The sequence below is a fragment of the Chelonia mydas genome, chromosome 5 (genome assembly GCF_015237465.2).
Source record: "Chelonia mydas isolate rCheMyd1 chromosome 5, rCheMyd1.pri.v2, whole genome shotgun sequence".
NCBI classification, from domain to species: Eukaryota; Metazoa; Chordata; order Testudines; family Cheloniidae; genus Chelonia; species Chelonia mydas.
The window spans coordinates 17,418,561-17,437,729 of NC_051245.2; the positions used below are offsets into that span (position 1 = coordinate 17,418,561).

The window sequence follows — 19,169 nt, forward strand, 5'->3', positions numbered from 1 at the left end:
GGGTAAACACCTTTAAATCCCTTCTGGCCAGAGGAAAAACCCTTTCACCTGTAAAGGGTTAAGAAGCTAGGATAACCTCTCTGGCACCTGACCAAAATGACCAATGAGTAGACAAGATACTTTCAAAACTGGAGGGTGGGGGAGAGACAAAGGTTCTCTCTGTCTGTGTGATGCTTTTGCCGGGAACAGAAAAGGAATGGAGTCTTAGAACTTAGTGAGTAATCTAGCTAGATATGCGTTAGATTCTGTTTTGTTTAAATGGCTGATAAAATAAGCTGTGCTGAATGGAATGTGTATTCCTGTTTCTGTGTCTTTTTGTAACTTAAGGTTTTGCCTAGAGGGATTCTCTGTGTTTTGAATCTGATTACCCTGTAAGGTATTTACCATCCTGATTTTACTTTTTCTTCAATTAAAATTCTTCTTTTAAGAACCTGATTTTTTTCATTGTTCTTAAGATCCAAGGGTTTGGGTCTGTGTTCACCCTATGCAAATTGGTGAGGATTTTTTATCAAGCCTTCCCCAGGAAAGGCGGTGTAGGGCTTGGGAGGATTTTGGGGGGAAAGACATTTCCAAGCGGGCTCTTTCCCTGTTATATATTTGTGAGACGCTTGGTGCTGGCAGCAATAAAGTCCAAGGGCAAAAGGTAAAATAGTTTGTACCTTGGGGAAGTTTTAACCTAAGCTGGTAAAAATAAGCTTAGGGGGTTTTCATGCAGGTCCCCACATCTGTACCCTAGAGTTCAGAGTGGGGAAGGAACCTTGACAAGAGCCAAATTCACCACTGAAATAGGCGTATCTCTCTCAGCCACCACCACCACTGTCCCCAGTACACCCTTGTTTAGAAGGACTTTTTCCACAGCAGGAGTGGAAAGTCTGCAGTCACTTGCACTGCTTTGCATATGGGCTTGGAAGGAAGACCTCCGATCCTCCTCTCTCTCTAACCCCACCCCAAACTTCTGGATCTGAATTCCCACACAAAACCCATGAAGGGGTTTGTGTGGTGTCTGGTGAAAGGTGCATGTGCCACAAGGGTTCCAGGTGAAGTGAAGCATGTTCCTCCTTTCCTACAATAAATGAATCTGTGACGTATGGAGGGTGATGGTTGTTTGTATTATGCCTAACATTCTTAAGGAGTTCTGGAGTCACTACTTAGGGTGGCCAGGTCGAAGTGAGAATCAGCCTTGGTCCTGCAGTTATTTTATTTATTTTATTTGCCTAAAATGGAGACTCTTGGGATTGTTGCATGGACTCTTGAGGACAACCAGCTGTTTGTGACAAAAGCCTTGGACATATGCTATCTTGATGGACAGGTTTTGTTTGTTTGTTTGTTTTGCTCTCTTAAACTTTCATGAACCTTCTTTTCTGCTGATATGGATGTAGCAGTGGCTTTTAAAAGCTTTCCGTCCACACTCATGTTGCTTTTAACTTTTTAATTTTTTATTTAAAGCAAAGCTAAAATGGAAAGCGTTCAGTGCTTCTGCTTTTCTAGTTCACTTCAGCTTTGCTGTGTGTGAAAAGGTGTTACATCCTGTGTCTGTGCCAACAGCTTAATTTGAAATGTAGCATTTTTGCTCTTTCTGTAGACTATGGAAGGGTGCAGCTGATGGCTGTTCACCTGTGGTGTGGAATTCCAAACTACCATGTAGAGTTTAGTTGTTCTTTCTCTTTTCAGAGCAAAGTACTCTTGAAATATGTATTAACTGTGATCATTATGATTACAAAGTACTAAACATGTTGGACAATATGTAGTATGACTTTTTTTTAACATGCAGGAACCTTTTCACAGGTTGCAGTTACTGAATGAAAAAATTAATTATTGAGTTAAAGGATGCATGTGTTCCTCTCCTCCAACTCCATCCTTGACTATTTAGCTAAATGTGTGTATATTATATGTGTGTTTATACAGCACCTAGAACAATGGGATCCTAGACCATGACTGGGATTCCTAGGCACTATGGAAATATAAATAATAATAATATATAGTTCTTGCTACCATAATATCTGAGCAGCTTACAATCATTAATGGATTTCATCCTCACACCCCTGCCCTCCCTCTTCGTGTGAAATATCTCAGGTTGTGAACTGAGACAATGGGTAGATTACGTGATTTGACCCCAATCACACAGGAAATGTGGTTGAGCCAGGAATTGAACCCAGGTTTCCTGAATCCAACTCTAACAATACATCTATTAGACCATACTAGTTTCTGCCCTACCCACTCAGTGAACTTTTGAGTGACTTCTTACTGGTCAAAATGCCAGGGCCTTTATTTTCTTTCTCCTTGAACTCTTGGTGGCCTCAGACACCAGCGACCATTCCCCTACTTTTTGAAGTACTGTACTCCGTTGACTTTTGAGGCTCTTGCCTCTTACTGGTCATCTCCTACCCCTCCAATTTGCTTTCAAAATCTCTTTTGATGGGTCTTTTTCTTCACTCCCTCCTTTTGTTGATAGGCCTCTCCAAGAAGCTCTGTGCTTGTCCACCTGCTCTTCTCTCTCTACCTCCTATTTCTAAATGATCTTATCCATGAGGGTGGCTTCAAATAGCATCTTTATACTGATGGTTCACAGATCTAACTCTCTGCTAAAGACCTGTCTCCCTCTATCCAAACCCTAACTTCAACCTGTTTCTCTGACGACATCTCGTCATCATTTGGCAACTGAGCATTCCCTCTCCCCTTCTCCCTCGGTTTTCTGTTGCCATTGATAACATCACCATAGAGGCCTTAATCTGGGCATTATCTTTGAATCACTCAGGCCAGGTCCAATTCTTGCAGCTTCTACCTACTTGACTTTTCACAGATCTGGCCTTTTAGTTTTGGTATCCCATGCTTGGAATAAGGCTGGTGTATTTGGGGTGGGCGGGAATAGTTTGATTATATCATTAAAGACAGTATCATGCTCATATGCATGAGGGGGCAGAATTAATGTTGCATTGGCAACCATAAATCTGCCATTTCCTAATGCCAGATTAGGCATTGGGTGGGGGGTGTTTTGGTTGGTAACGTGCATTTTTGTAGGTAATTTCTTTTTAAGGAAAAGATACAAACAATTTCTAGTATCTACCCCTGTAGTAACCCTGCCATCATACATCAGCAGAATTTGAACTCTGAGTTAGAGAGTGCTACCAATTCAGATATAGGACTAACTACACTAGTTGCTACCAAGAGACTGCGGTTGTCCCAGAAGGGGTGGAATGAGCTACTGGTGCCATGTGTCGGGTTTAGGGAGCGGGTTCACCTCTGATAGCTCCCATATGTTCCCAGTGCTGCTGCCACTGTTGCTTTGAAAGATACTTAAATCGTTCATTTGCATTCCTTGGGGGAAGTGGTGATTTTTTAACAGACTAGCTCAAAGCCTTGGGCCCTATTGAATTTTGAAGACCTGCTGCAAACAACAGCTGTGTTAGAACTTCTTCAAAAATAGGCTGCAAGAATCCTTCATAATGAAGAGTGGTAGGCAGCCTAAATATAGGAGTTGCTCCCTCCCCCCGCAATAACATGCACATATACGTCCCTTGTTTCAACACAACAAATAGTACCCTTTCAGAGGGTATGTCAGTCGTACAGTTTGATGTGCAGCATGGAAGAAAGATTCCATTAGGTGGAAAGTTGTGAAAAATAACAAAAGTTTCTTAACCCTACCTAATTCCAGTACATCGTTCTTTGAATTTCATCCTGTTCTGAATAGTTTGTATTGCATAACATGGTGTTTGTACTTTGATAAAAGTTATTCCTGAAGTTGTTTGTAAGCAATGGGTTGCTATTTGGTACTCTTCTTATGTCAATAAACACATCTATTATTTTCTTCTTTAAATTACACTCATTAGTGGCACACTGATAGTCATTCAGCAGTCACGGAAGCCTCAAAGTACTTGTCTGAACATCACTTATTCTTCAGATTGCATGATTAACCAAATCCAGATCAACATAGAAACAGCATGCAATTTATATTTTCAGTGACTATATAATTGCTTCTTTTCCTTGTGCTTGCAGGGCCATTGAGGTTTCTTTCCCAGACAGAATCTGTCACAGCTTTTGCAGGAGACACAGTTTTGTTAAAGTGTGAAGTAGTTGGAGAGCCTATGCCGATGGTACACTGGCAAAAAAACCTGGAGGACCTGATCCTGAGCCCGAGTGACACCCGAGTGGCTGTCTTGCCCTCTGGAGCTTTACAGATTAGCAGAATCCAAGCAGGAGACAGTGGGATCTATAGATGCCTTGGAAAAAATCCTGCTAGTTCAAGAACTGGAAATGAAGCAGAAGTCAGAGTTTTGACCGGTAAGAACCATATGCTTTTACATTGTCCTTATATGCTGCCCCAATTATATGTGGCTCAAAAGCTTGTCTTTCACCAACTGAAGTGGTCCAATAAAAGATATTACCTCACCCACCTTGTCACTCCTAATGGGGGCAGTTAAGTTTTCTTTCCAGTTGCTTCTATAGGTTTCCAAATTCTTTATGTTGAAGAGCCTGGAGAGCTTTAGAAGCTTCTGGGTGTGAAGGTGAGTAGCTGGCCTTATATGACTATCAAATTTCCATAGGCCATGGTTTGAGAGCTGATGCAATTTTAGTTAAAGGTTTATGTTCCTGTATCTATATCCATATTCATTCCTGTATCCAAATCTCACTCTATGTACCTTTTGGCCTGTCAGGTTTTCCACCACTCCAATATTCTTCCATCTAGCTCCAGCTTCCTTATTTCTAGATTTCAGAGTAACAGCCGTGTTAGTCTGTATTTGTAAAAAGAAAAGGGGTACTTGTGGCACCTTAGAGACTAACCAATTTATTTGAGCATAAGCTTTCGTGAGCTACAGCTGTAGCTCACGAAAGCTTATGCTCAAATAAATTGGTTAGTCTCTAAGGTGCCACAAGTACTCCTTTTCTTTTTACAAATACAGACTAACACTGCTGTTACTCTGAAACCTGTCAGAATGGGATTTGTGAGATTCAAACTTTCTCTGTATCTTAGATTTTGATGCCAGGGCAAAACCCGTGGGATAGCTCCCAAATCCAACTCCTCTGGATGCATCACAGACTGCTTGCAGCTTGGGGGCAGACTCAAACCCAACATTCGCTGGTAGCAAGTTAATACCCCACCTCCTAAAGTTCCCTGCAGTTTTTTTCTGCATCCTCAGTGGTTGCAGCCCTCCCAGCTGCTGAGCTTTTCATAGGGAAATTCCAAACTCTATTTCAAATTCTTAGATAAACAATTCTCAATAATTTGCCATTTGAGGAATTGTATCCTCAGCTCTGCTTCCTCTTCTGAGGCATGGGCAGTCGCTGGTGCTCTGAAGGCTTCAGGGAGAGAGCTAGGCTGAAAGAGGTAAGAGGCAAAAGGTATGGACTGTGGACCCTCCCCTCTACTTCCTCCCCATGAGCGTCTTGTTGAAATATTGGGCCAATTCTGTGGGTAGATGCAGTCTCCCTCCCAACTCAGTCCAGGAGGGGTTACCTCGATACCCTTCCCCCTGGCAGGAAAGGAGGCAGGCAGGATTGGAAAAGAACAGACTCCAGAGCAAGTAGTTCCCCAATCTCTGCCATGGGAGTGAAGTCAAAGTGGCAGCACCCCAGATGTGGTTGCACGTGGGCCCTTGCCATGCTTCACACTGTGGAGCACAGCCACCTCCTCCCCATCTGCTTCCCCATGAGTTGTGGATGGAGGGCACTGGGCACAGTATGGACGCTGCAAATGGCAGTAAGGAGCCCTCATGTCCAGCTCCCTCCCTTTGCTGTGACCTCTGTAATCACCCCTCCGCCCCCTACTGATATACCAGGATTAGGCATCCAGGAGAGAACAAGACCTATCTGGCTCATGTGGATCCCATACAGCAGAGGGTTGTGATTCTGGGGACTTGAGATCCAGAATCCCAGACCTCTATTTGGGACCCAGAAAGGGCCTATTTGGGAGAGGGACACAAATAGTTCCAGCCTCTTTTAGGACAGGGAAATGGCTCTGAAAATATTTCAAGTGGATTACAATCTCGGAACCCAATTTCATTTTGCCATCAAAAGCAGGATTATGGGGACAAGCTCCCATAAATAACTGAATAATAAAATCAGCCCTGTTTCCTCTGCTCCCCTCTCTGGAATGCAGCAGGGCAACTGATCCTCAGCACCTGGTTCCCTGTCTCATGAGAAGAGTGCAGCATGGTGGATCAATGCAGAAAAGAATAGGCCATAAACATACTGATTCTTCTAGGCATGCATGTATGTATGCCCCTCCCCACAAATAGAATTGTTCCTTCTTAGGGCACGAAGGCCAGATTATCAGCATTAGATAATCAAATATTTACAATATATTTAAAGTACTCTACACAGGGAAGAAGGAAATTTACTTACCTCTTTCTGAACAATTTTTCTGATCCGGGTTCTGTACAGAGAAAGCTGAAGCAAACACACAAAGTTATACATTTCCTTGAATATGTTGGATTTAGGACAGACACAGACATATGATGCCTGGGAAGTCAATTATAGGCCTGAGCTGAGAATGAATACTATCAGATATAAGGTTTTATCTCAGAAGAATGTGCACAAATATGAAGATGGCCATAATGTAATACAAGTGGTATCACTGAGATGGAAATCCAGTTCATATTGGAGCCTATTGGGAATTCTAAACCATACACAGGCATGATTCAATGATCCAGATTTTATATAATACCTGTTCAGTAATTCCAGATAACCCATCTACATCTCACTCTATTTCATCTGTTGGCAGAGATCTAGTTCTGCTATATATTCTCTGCTCTTACAACAGCTAATTTTGTGCCAGTATTTTAAAAGGGTAAACAGAGTGACCGGATAATTATAGACCTGTCAGTCTCACATAGATCCCAGGCAAGATAATGGAGTGGCTGATATGGACCCTGTTGAATAAAGGGGTAGTAATTAATGCCAATCAATATGGGATTTTGGAAAATAGATCCTCTCAGATTAAGTTGATTTCCTTTTTTTTTTGTAATTAGATAACCAGTTTGGCTGATAAAAGTTAATAGTGTTGATATAATATATTTAGACCTCTTTAAGGCATTTGACTTGGGTACTGCACAATATTTTGATTTAAAAAGTAGCATGATATAAAATTAACATGGCACACTTTAAATAGATTTAAAACTGGCTAACTGATAGGTCTCAAAATATAATTGTAAACAGGGAATCATCACTGAGCCAGTGTGTTTCTGGTGGGGCCCTGCAGCGATGTGTTCCTGGCCCTATGCTATTTACTATTTTTATCAAGGTCTGGAAGAAAACATAACATTATCCCAGATAAAATTAACAGATGACTTAAAAATTCGAACAGTGGTAAATAATGCAGAGGATAGTTACAGAGCAATCTGAAGTGAGTGGTTAGTGGGATGTAAGCAAACAATATGCATTTTAATATATATCTACAAAGGAAGTAGACCCTACTTACAGGATGGGGGAATTCTATCCTGGGAAGCAGTGAGTCTGAAAAAGATTTGCAGATGGTAGTGCATAGGCAGCTGAACCTGAGCTCCCAGTGCAACAGTGCAGCCAAAAGGGCTAATTTAATCCTGGGATGCATAAACTGGGGAATCTCATGTAGGAGTAGAGAGGTTATTTTATCTCTGTGTTTGGCACTGGTGTGACTGCTGCTGGAATATTGTTCCCAGTTCTGATGCCCACAGTTCAAGAAGGGTGTTGATAAATTGGAGAAGGTTCAGAGGGGAGTCACAAGAATAGTTAAAAGATTAGAAAATGTGACTTATTGTGATAGACACAAAGAGTTAACCTTTTTATTCAATCTATTTCATTTAAGGGGTGATGTGATTCATGTCTATCAGTATCCAAATAGGGAGAAAATATTGGATAATGGACCCTTCAGTCTAGCAGTGAAAGGTATGACATGATGCAATGGCTGGAAGTTAAAACTAGACAAATTTGGACTGGAAATAAGATTTACATTTTGAACAGTGAGGATAATTAACCATTGTAACAACTTATCCAGTGGCATAGTTTTAATTCAAGATTGGATGTTTTTCTAACAGTTATACTCTAGGAATTTTTTCAGGGACTGTGTGATACAGGAGGTCAGACTAGATAACCACAATTGTCCTTTCTGACTTTGGAATCTGAAACAGGTGATTGCAGAGAATCGGATTTTTTTAAAAAGTGATCTTTACAGTTCAGTTTAGGGAATGTATACCAGAAAGAGATTACAACATTCACTAAAACATAGAGATTCATTGGGTCTCACAGCATTGTATCTTCGATGTAGGATGACTAGATACCAAGTGTGAAAAATCGGGACAGGGATTGGGGGGTAATAGGCACCTATATAAGAAAAAACCCTGAATATTGGGACTGCCCTATAAAATCAGGACATCTGGTCACCCTACTTCATGGATAACAGACCTGTTGTTGTTGTAGCAGTCAGTGTGTCCGATAGGATTTCATAATAAGTAGGAAGAACATAATCAGCTCCACCCCAGAAAGATTCTCCTGCCTTGGGTGGAGCAAACTTGTGCACTGCCCAACAAGGTGTAAGGATCCGCAGGTTATAATCAGGGTTCATAGAATCATAGAAATCAGGGTTGGAAGGGACCTCAGAAGGTCATCTAGTCCAACCCCCTGCTCAAAGCAGGACCAATCTCCAACTAAATCATCCCAGCCAGGGCTTTGTCAAGCCTGACCTTAAAAACCTCTAAGGAAGGAGATTCCACTACCTCCCTAGGTAACCCATTCCATTGCTTCATTGTTGCAGGGTCCTGAGCCACCAAGGAAGCAGCACCCAACAATTATTGGAGTGTTAGGCACTGCAGGAAATACTGTTGTTAGTCTCTAAGGTGCCACAAGTACTCCTTTTCTTTTTGCCTGAAGAGGGTTAGGAACTGCAGGAAATACTGTCTGAAGAGGCCAGAGAGACAGAATCCTGCAGCCACCTGGTTAGTCCACACCAACTATTTAAATTAGGACATTGTCCCAAAGAGCTGTCCAAGCAGGAATGAAGACTCTTCCTTGCTACAGATCTCATCTTTGCCCTATCTCGCTCCTGACTTCTGCCATTGATCCCAGCTTGGCTTGACGTTGGTATTCATCTCCTGCCTCACCTTGGTCACTAGTCTTGACTCCTGCCTTTGACCCCAGCCCAGTGAAAAGTACCGGCCCAGCTGCTTCTGCCCCAGCCATTGTGCAAGGGGGAGACAAACAGCATCAAGATCTACATGGCACAAGTTGGAGTAACGGGGTGACTTCTACACCCAGAAATATCTCACTCATCATAAGTAATTCGATGGGCTGGTGATCAACTCCTTTGCAACTAGAAACAGAAAATAAAGTGCCCTGGGGCCTTTCTGTGTGTCAGGGCTCAGGATCTTAGGCAGTGAATGGCATCTTGCAAAGCTGGGCAAGGTCCCTGCTACATCTTCTCACCTTTTCCACTGCTCCACAGGACAATACAAAACATCAGAATGAGATACAGCTTATGCTTTTTTGGATGTAGAGACTATGATACTCAGGCTTGATTAGCTTGGCCCTGGATCTTCAGATGCCTGTCTTACAGAGCTCTGCTATTGCAGGACCAGTGAGGTTTAAAATGGATACTTGGATGAAGTGGTGATTACTCTCATGGAGCCCAACAGAGAAATCAACATATAGAACCTATTCTATTGGAGGGTGCAAAGTCCATGGTTTAACTACCATGTTAAGACAGTGAAACATATCCTTGTGTGACCCCAGCCCAGGAAGGCTTGGTTATGGGTATATAACAGTGTCCAAGCAAAAAGATCAAGTCGCTATAATATAAAGTTCTTAGCATGTTCAAGAAAAGGAAGTTTTTTGTACAAATGCCAACATCAAATGCTTTCTTGATTGTCAACCTTATTCCAGCCCCAGGGAATAGAACATGTCCTTGGAACCTCATTCTGCTCTTTACAGCATTACCTAGGTTAAACCCTTGCAGGAGCTGTTATGTTCTCTATCCAATGGAGTAGGCCTTTCAAGGGCTACAGTTTTCATTCTGATTTTTTTTTATTTGAAGTTGGGAGCTTTCTCTAATGAGGCCCCGTATTGTACTTTTAATTCAGACAGGTGGTCCTCACAACTATCATAACATTTATTCCTTAAATAAATCCAAGAAATATTTCTTCTGTTCAGCATTGAAGTCCAGTCTTTAGGAACACACTGAAATCTCAGGACAGAGTAGTAGTTTCTCCTGTATTGAGATCTGCTAGATGGCCATTTGTTCACCAAATTCTGAAAATTGGTCATCCAGTCTTAGCCAGCGTCATTTTTTTTTTAAACTTTTGGCAGAGTTTTTCTCCATGCATGGTATCCATATTTAAAGAATAATTTTGCTTCCCACTCTTGAAGCACATTGGCACAAAAAATAATTTTAATGGCTCCAAGAATAGGAAAACTTATCCATACTTATCTGAAAATTGCCTTTTTTTCAGGTAATAAGGTCCACAGATCCGGCCCATCCTGGAGACTAGTGGATTATGCAGAATAGAGATGAAAACTGGCATTGAAAGATTAGGGTTAGTTGTCCTTTGGTGGAATTTACCATCTTCTGCAGTAGGAGAAATTGTTGTGGTTTTCCTCAAAGCATATTTAACAAAATCTGTAACTTAAGAAAGTGTATTTGAATTATCCTGATTGTGGAAACTTTCTCAACTGGAGGATACTTCGGGGGCAGAGCATTCCCCTGCTGCCAGGTACTGACAGGTCTGGCTGGCCCCAAGCTGCAAGGAGGTGGAAGTTCTCATTGTAATGGATCTATAGACCTTATTGCTTAAAGAAAGGGAAATTTTAGTTAAGCATGGATAAATATTCTTATTCTTTTGCTTTGAAAGTGGGGATGGGGAGCAAAACAAAACTTGACACATTTAATCCATTTATCCACCAAAGAGCACAAATTTGTTTAGATCATTAAACCTATAACTGAAATTATTCTTGTGACATGATCAGTAATGCTGTAAATAAACGAGACACTACCAAACAAAAATAGGTAGAAGCAAGGTGTGTTCCTCCAAAATCAGAATGAGGGGAAAAAAGTAAAAAGAAGAAACATTTTGTAGGGAAATGTCTTCCTTTAGTCTTCTAAGAGAGCACTTAAAAACTTGGTGAGAAAGACTCTCAGTCAAATTCAGCCTGTAGATATGTGCTTCCAGCCCTCATTGAATTTCAGTGCAGGCACAACTCGGAGAGCAGTATCTGGCCATAGAAAGATAGGTCTTGACAGCATTCCTTTACACTGAGAAGTCTTTTGAATTCCACCTTCGAAAACAACATTCCTGATTTAGTTGGTTTTTGGTCCTGCTTTGAGCACGGGGTTCGACTAGATGACCTTCTGAGGTCCCTTCCAACCCAGATATTCTATGATTCTATGATCCTCACTAGCAATATGGGAAATGGATAGTTTGGATAAAATGCAAGCTGTCTCAGGCCATCATCCAAAACCCAAACTAAAGTCAAATCTGATGTCTGGAAAAATTCAGTTTACTTTGAGCTCTTGCACTTCCTTATTCCATGTGGGACCGGAAGCAGTAGTGCCGAAATCCTGGGAAAATGGGTATTCTCTTGGAATTTCCAACCTCACTGAAGCTAAAGAGAAGTGGAAATTTCATAAGAAATCCCGTTCTCAGTATTTTCAGCACTGGGTCAACATGGCTGAATTTGGGATAAACATCAATAAATTCAGTGATGTGTTGCCCAGGATTTAACAAGGGGGATCCTGTAAATATCCCTCTGAGCCTATGGTAAATCCCATGTACCTGATATGTGTATGATGGCAGAGAGGAGAGCTGAGAGACTGGAGAATCTATTCATTTATTTTCCCATTTGAACACAAAATATGCTGCCATTACCATCACCAAAGACAGAGACACCAAGTTCAACTCTTATAATATCAAATAGATAAGGGTGTCTGGGAGTGTCCTCCCTTGAGAATATTTTTGATAATACCTGCCAGTTGGTGCAATCTGGTTTATTCCAAAGGCAAAACATTTTCTCTTGCAATGTACTATTATGAGCACCTGGGGTAAGTCATCTCTGGCAGGGATGGGATGGTGTAGTAGTAGCCAACCTTGCCTTCAGCTTGGTGGCAGAATTTCAACAAGAGAGCCACTAGCCTCTGCTATCAAACTCCAGCACATCACTGGATAAACTTGGGATGAGCTTTGGAACTACTGGATGCTTATCTGAGCAAAGGCTTTTAACCAAGATCTAACACCCTTTCATTGTTTCACTTCTTCCTTTGTTTTACGAATAGCCAACGCACATTTTCCCCCAAAGAATGCTTATTCCCGATGCACAGACCTAACCTTTAATTAAAATGCACCCCTTTTCTTCAGGTTCCAGAAACATAACCTCAACCAGACACTTTGGACAGATACTACAAGACTTCAGAAAACAAGAGAGACACTCACATCACCACATACACTCCGCTAATCAATATAGAGAAAAGAATCTTCTTGTACACAGAAAAGAATCTATGATACAAAATCATTCCCAAACTCATCCCTGATGTAAATTGATTGGTCCAGTTGGTTTCTGGAGAAGCCTGTACCCTGCTGAAGTGCAATGACTTTTTTCCCCCCAATGTATAAGTTGTGCAGTTCATTGTCTGAAAGCATTAATTTTCCTTTCGTAAATAATAACCCTGCATTGTCCTTAGGGACAGATAACATTGATGGGTATAGTGTTACCTATTCTGGAGTCTTCTCTTTTGTCTCATACAGTGTACCTCTGCTGAATTACAGTGCAGAATTTGCCTCCCTCTTTCCCCCCCTCCCTCAAAAATCACACACAATGTGCTGTACCAAGAATGAAGAAAAACTTGCAACCTGTTCTTATTTAATGAAAAATAGAGTTAATTTGCCTTTGAGTGATCAGCTCCATGTTCACACTTGTACTTATGGGGTGGGGGGGGGGTGAGAGGGAGGAGGGTGAATGCAGCATAGACGTAAGGGCGATATGAGAGAGATTTTTTTTTTTTAGAGTTGCTGTTCCTATTGAAGTAATAAGACTCACTCTGAATTGCATGAAGGGCTAAGATATACTTTGATGGTTGTTAAGTAACTTCTACATTAAAAGACCAGAGATTAGAACTTCACATCTGCTTAAGCACCACTTAACCCCACAGCACTGGGAGAAGGTGTTCTCATAAAAGTGGAATTACTGTCCCAGTTGAACAAAAGTCATCGCTATTAGGCTAAATTGATCCCCTGGGGTGCTACAGGAATCTGTTCTTGGCCCAGTTCTATTCAATACGTTTATCAATGATCTGGAAGAAAATATAAAATCAGTGTTGGTAAAGTTTGCAAATGACACAAAAATTGGTGCAGTGGTAAATAATGATGGCGAGTGGTCTTGGCTCACTTGAACAACATGCATTTAAATACAGCTAAATAGAACTAGGAGCCAAGAAATAGGATGAGGGACTTAAAAAAAAAAGACTCAGAGAAAGACTGAAGATAAGGGAGATGCCAGCATCAGCCCAAACAACATACTGATACAGAAATTATTGCTTTAGACTTTTTTTCAATGCTATATTTAGCACGCCTATCATCGGAGCATTCATTTATTTTGTAATGGAACAGTTAGGTCAACTCAACTGAATGATTCTCAGCAGACTGTCTCTATATTGCTCTTCATCTCAATACAATGTTAGAAAGGAATTTTTCACTGTCCTCTGCCTCCTAAGCGTGTTGGGGTTTGTGAAGTTTGCAAATACAAAAAAATCTTATTTTTTACAGCCTGGTCCAATTGCCAAACTCTTTTCTTCACTACACACAAGGGATTTTGCACTTTTTTTTTTTTACTTAAGTTGTCATTAATGATGTGTTTGAAATTTACTGTGCGTAAATATTTAATGTTAACTCCAGTGTAGCCGAGGCTTGCAATTTGATCACCAGGTTTGCAATATTTGGTGTTTTACTGAAATCCCCAGCTTCTGGATTCAAGTAATTGTTAGTTTTTGTGAGAGGAAGCAGTGAGATTCTAGCCTTCATGGCTGAGGAGTCTCAGTGTACCTCACTGGCTCAGAAACCAGACGACAAATAAAAAGAACCCAATATTTATTATTTGACTTAAAATCATCAGGTTATTTTTTTTTAATCTAATGATTTGGAGGCCTCGCTATAACGAAGTGGGAATTTTCTGTAATATTTTGACACCTATCTGTGCCTCAGTTTCCCTCAATTTTTGCAAGGCTACGATGGGGGGGGGGTAGAGAGATTGTTTTGCTCTCAGGGTAGGCAAGAGACACAGGTATGAATATCACCTTGCTGTCTGAGCCTGAATGGGTCATTGAAAAAAGACTGGCTGAGGCCAACCCCATAGCAACACAGAATCTGAGACAAAAATGACAAATCCAGTCACCAGGACATTGATGCCAAGCAACCATAGAGAGATGTATTTCCCCACCTCTTAGCAGGAAAGCTGAGCAACATCCCCCAGCTTGAGAACAAAGGACAGAGATGTGAGGTGGGGAGGATAAGAGTTGGCTTCTGGAAGGAGTCAGGGCTCTCACCTGGGATTTGATGAAGTAGGTCAGATGGAGAGACAAACATCCTGAACATGGGGGTTCACTAGAGCTTGGCAGGGCTCTGGACTAACCAGAATGGTTTATATGCTTTAACCTTCAGTTCTCTATGCTAACCTCAGGACTTCCTATGGCGTGTTCCAATTGACTAATAAATCCTACTATGTTGACAATGCTATTTGAGAGTCATTGAAAAGGCTTGGTGAGGTGCATTAATCCCTGATGAGTGTACAAGTCTCTACGAGGAGCCTGTCTCATTTGGACTCGCTGGGCAATGCTCAAGGTGTGAGGCAGGGGTGCTAAAGCCCCAGAGTTTCAATCAAGAAGGTGGCGAGGCCATCTGTCGTACCCTGGGGGAAGTGAGAGACCCCTTGGGGGGGGGGCGGGTCTAGTACACTGAAAAAGTTCCTCCAAGAGACTTCCAAAACTAGGGCCTGTTACTGATCCTGTGGATTTGTGATCCTGTGGATTTGTGACCCTAGCACATAATTTTTAAACTCTGTGTTTGAGGTCATGTAATTTGTACTGTAATTTGTCAGTCATGGCACTCTTTAGTAAGTACACAGAAATACTGCAAGTATTGTAGTATTACTTAGAGTAATAAAATAAAATGTCAACAGTTCAATGGAGAACTGTGATTTTAGTTCATGGAGAAAAAATGAAAGACCCAATAAAATAAAATTCTTGACCCTAAACATTTTATTCACATTTGGTTATACCTTAAGCAGGAAACAGAATACAAAAAGTGAAGAGGAATTCTGCTCTGTGTGTACACTCTGTGTACAATGTACTGTATAGCACATAATGATGAGTATATTGGCAATGTATACCATGGTGAATAGTCATAGAGTATTAGGGTTGGAAGAGACCTCAGGAGATCATCTAGTCCAATCCTCTGCTCAAAGCAGGACCAACACCAACTAAATCATCGCAGCCAAGGCTTTGTCAAGCCGGGCCTTTAAAACCTGTAAGGATGGAGATTCCATCACCTCCCTAGGTAACCCATTCCAGTACGTCACCACCCTCCTAGTGAAACAGTGTTTCCTAATAGGCAACCTAGACCTCCCCCACTGCAACTTGAGACCATTGCTCCTTGTTCTATCATCTGCATCCACTGAGAACAGCCTAGCTCCATCCTCTTTGGAACCACCCTTCAGGTAATTGAAGGCTTCTATCAAATCCCCCATCACTCTTGTCTTCTGAAGACTAAAAAACCCCAGTTCCCTCAGCCTCTCCTCATAACAATGCGGTATAAGAACTTGAAAGGACAGGTTTGCACATATTTGAATGCTCAAGAATGCTGAGAACTGTTGCAGAGAAGCTTCTTGAATAAAGAGCGGCAAAGTTGCAATGTGCAGAGTGATAATCCAGTACCTCACACAGGTTTTGTGAAGCTTAACGTGTGTTTTTAACATGCTAGACAAGTGAGAAGTGTTTTAAGGCCAATAAGTGGAAAAAGTGGGAATAGAATTCTGGAGTTATTGCTCATTCTTTAGGCCAAATGGGTGAGGTGGTTAGTGGGTGGTATTAGATTTCAAAAATACCTATGTTCTTCTCATAAGTCATGATTTTGCTCAAATTTTCTAGGAAAATTCACCTTTATGGAAGAGGCCAAACAGGGATAATTTCAACCCAAAAGCTGATTGTTTCAGAAAGGTTTAAGTGTGTGTGAAAATGGGATTATAATGATCATAGATACTGTTTTCAACCTTAACAGGTGTCTGACAGTGACTACTTTACTTATATGCCTTGTTTTGGGACCTAATCCCCAACTCACATACTCAATAAGCAACTTTTACTCATACGAGTAAGCCAAGATCAGTGGGGTTTCTCATCTGAGTGCAGAGTACAGGATCCTCATCAGGGTGCTGGTATGTTGGGTTTTTTTTAGTGTTGCTAGTAGAAAATTTGACTAAACACTTTAATTATAAAAAAATAAAATCAGGATTTTGACTTCACTGAAGAATCATGTAGGAGAGGTTGTCTGTTATCCCAGGGGGAGACAGGCTTTCTTGCTATTTAGCCATAGGGGGATTGAAATTTATGGAAGCACAACACAGAACTATAAATCCATATCATTAGCATGATGTAGTTTCATTTTTTTCCAGTATGAAAGTCTCTTTTATGTGGCATACCCATTAATTATATAAAGGTTTTGTATTTCCAAGCTAGCTTTACTCTAAGCATTAACAAAACAGTATCCTTAATTTCAGTCCTGGCTGTAAATAACCATCCACTCATAAATGTATATTTTTCCAGATATGGTATACAATTTTATAGGTAGTCTGTGATACTTAGAGAATATAATGGGATGCTGTTCTTAATAGGCCAACCCATTGGCTGTACAACATGTAACATACTAATATCACTGTGTATAACATATATGCAGATGGATGGGGAAATAAATACAGATATAGGCATATATACCTAGTCGTGTCACTTTTTGCATAGAACTGGTATAAGTCAAATAACAGGAGTGAGAGAGCTGTAAGTGCAACAACAAATAGCTACCAAGAAACTTCGGACTTTTCCTTGTCTGCTCAAAACTCCTTGGCTTGTTGCCAGATTAGGGTTTTTCCTGTGATTAGTTTGGGTAGGATTGAGTTTTGTGTTTAAGATATTCGATGCACGGACTTAGGTCAGAAGAAGGGCAATAATAGTATCATGTAATTTGCCTCTGAATATTTGAAATACAATTTGTTATTTGAAGACCCATTGTACAGGATGATCTTCATGAGATCTAACTAGATTGAGGATGATCTAACTAGACTGAAGATTGTCAATAAGTGGGGAATAGATTAGTTTACAAATTTGGGGATAGAGACAAGAGTGGACTATTTCCTTTCACTTTAAATCAATTTGGCACAATATGCATGGAAAGCAGTCAAAAAGAATACCTGCCGTAGCCTTGGAGTGGCCTTTACTTTCCAATGGCAAAGCTATTTTACACCACATCATGGCACTACATATTTAATAATGAAAACTGTTGGGTGCTAAATGATGAAAGATATTTCTTCTGTCATAGGAGAGTTGAAAAATTAGAAATACTGGGTTAGATGCTGAGAATTGCACAGCTGAGGCATGTAAAGAGGTGTGAAAAGGTTGCATAAAGCTCATCTTCACTCTTCTCCAATCCTGGACCTGCTGTGTGTTGTACAGCTGGGATCTTCTGGGTATAAAGAAGCCCATACACCTTTGTTTGTCATACATCCACTGAAGGTGAAGGGAGGAGGAGTGGCACAGGAGCTGCTACGGCAGCTGTTCAAGACTCATAGCCACTTGTGCCAGATTCGGGGCTAGGTTTTGTCAGTGTTGCAGCACACAGTGTTTACCTGCAACATGTAATGGGGGCCAGTAGTTGTCCAATAATTGTCCAGAATTAGGCAGGAGTGCCAGATGTTTAGAAGAGGGGACTGTGTAAGGGTTCCTGAGGATGTCCTCTCCCTCCTGTTATGGACTCTTTATTCTGAAGTGTAAAGGGACCAGAAAAACCCAGGGTCCAGCTGGAGAGAATTCTCCCTGTGCAGGAATTGAGTAAGTCAGCAATAGGCAGTTTTAGAAGGCTCCCTACACAAGTCCTGTTGTAAGGGCAGGGCCAGGGATTGGAGGGGCAAAGTCATAGTGGACGCAGCTATAACTACGGAAGGTGCAACAGAAAACAACTGTGAGCCAGATCAGCTGGATGAAAGAATTTAAATAGAAAAATGCAAGTGATAATTGGGAACAGTTTAAATATATTTTACTAGATGCCCAAAAAGCCAAAATTGAGAGAGATTACATAGTTAGAAAACAAGGCTGGCTGTGTTGGGAAGTGTGTGTGTATTTGATATATATATTGAATTTAAAAAAAGGGAAATTTTATAGTGATTGATATAAATTAGATGCTAGGAATTGCAGAAAAATGATAAGAGAAGCATAGGACAAAACTGGTGGCCAGAAGAGTTAAGGAGAATGATTGTTTCAAGTATATTAGGAACAAAAGGGGTCCCAACAACAGTACTTTTCCATTGCTACATAAAAATAGTACATTTGTCATATTAATACAGAGAAGGCAGAAGTGTTCAACAAATATTTCTGTTCCGTATTTGGGAAAAAAGACAGATAATGTATTCATATCATATGATGGTGATGAAATACTTTCCATTCCAACAGTAACTCAGGAGGATGTTAAAAAATTAGACTTTTTAAAATCAACAGGTCCAGATAAAACGTGCATCTGTCAATTTTAAGAGATGGCCAAGGAGCTCTCTGGACTGTTGTTGATGATTTTCAATAAATCATGGAACACTGGGGAAGTTCCAGAAAACTGGAAGAAAGCTAATGTTGTGTCAGTATTTTAAAAAGATAGAGGATTAGGTGGGTAATTATAGACCGTCAGCTTGACACTGATCCTGAGAAAAATAAGAAACAGTTGATAGGGGGTCAATCAACAATTAAATGAGGGTAATATTATTAATGCCAATCAACATGGATTTATAGAAGACAGAACTTATCAAACTAACTTTATCTTTTTGATGTGATTACTTTGCTTGATCAAGATAATAGTGTTCATGTAATATACTGAGTTTTCTGTAAGCCGTTTGATTTGGTACCACATGACATTTGGATTAATAAACTGGAACAATACAAAATCCGTATGGCACACATTAAATGGATTAAGAAA

The 19,169-nt window shown here is 40.8% G+C and overlaps 1 protein-coding gene across 2 annotated transcripts in view; it reads left to right on the forward strand.

The window, feature by feature from the left end:
• Nucleotides 1–19,169, forward strand: part of DCC (DCC netrin 1 receptor) — a 928,337-nt gene that overhangs the window by 409,377 nt on the left and 499,791 nt on the right. For both annotated transcript variants that reach the window (XM_037902678.2, XM_043547198.1), the window contains exon 3: nt 3,994–4,278. In XM_037902678.2, the coding sequence (XP_037758606.1) occupies nt 3,994–4,278 (285 nt within the window). The remainder of the gene's footprint in view (nt 1–3,993; nt 4,279–19,169) is intronic.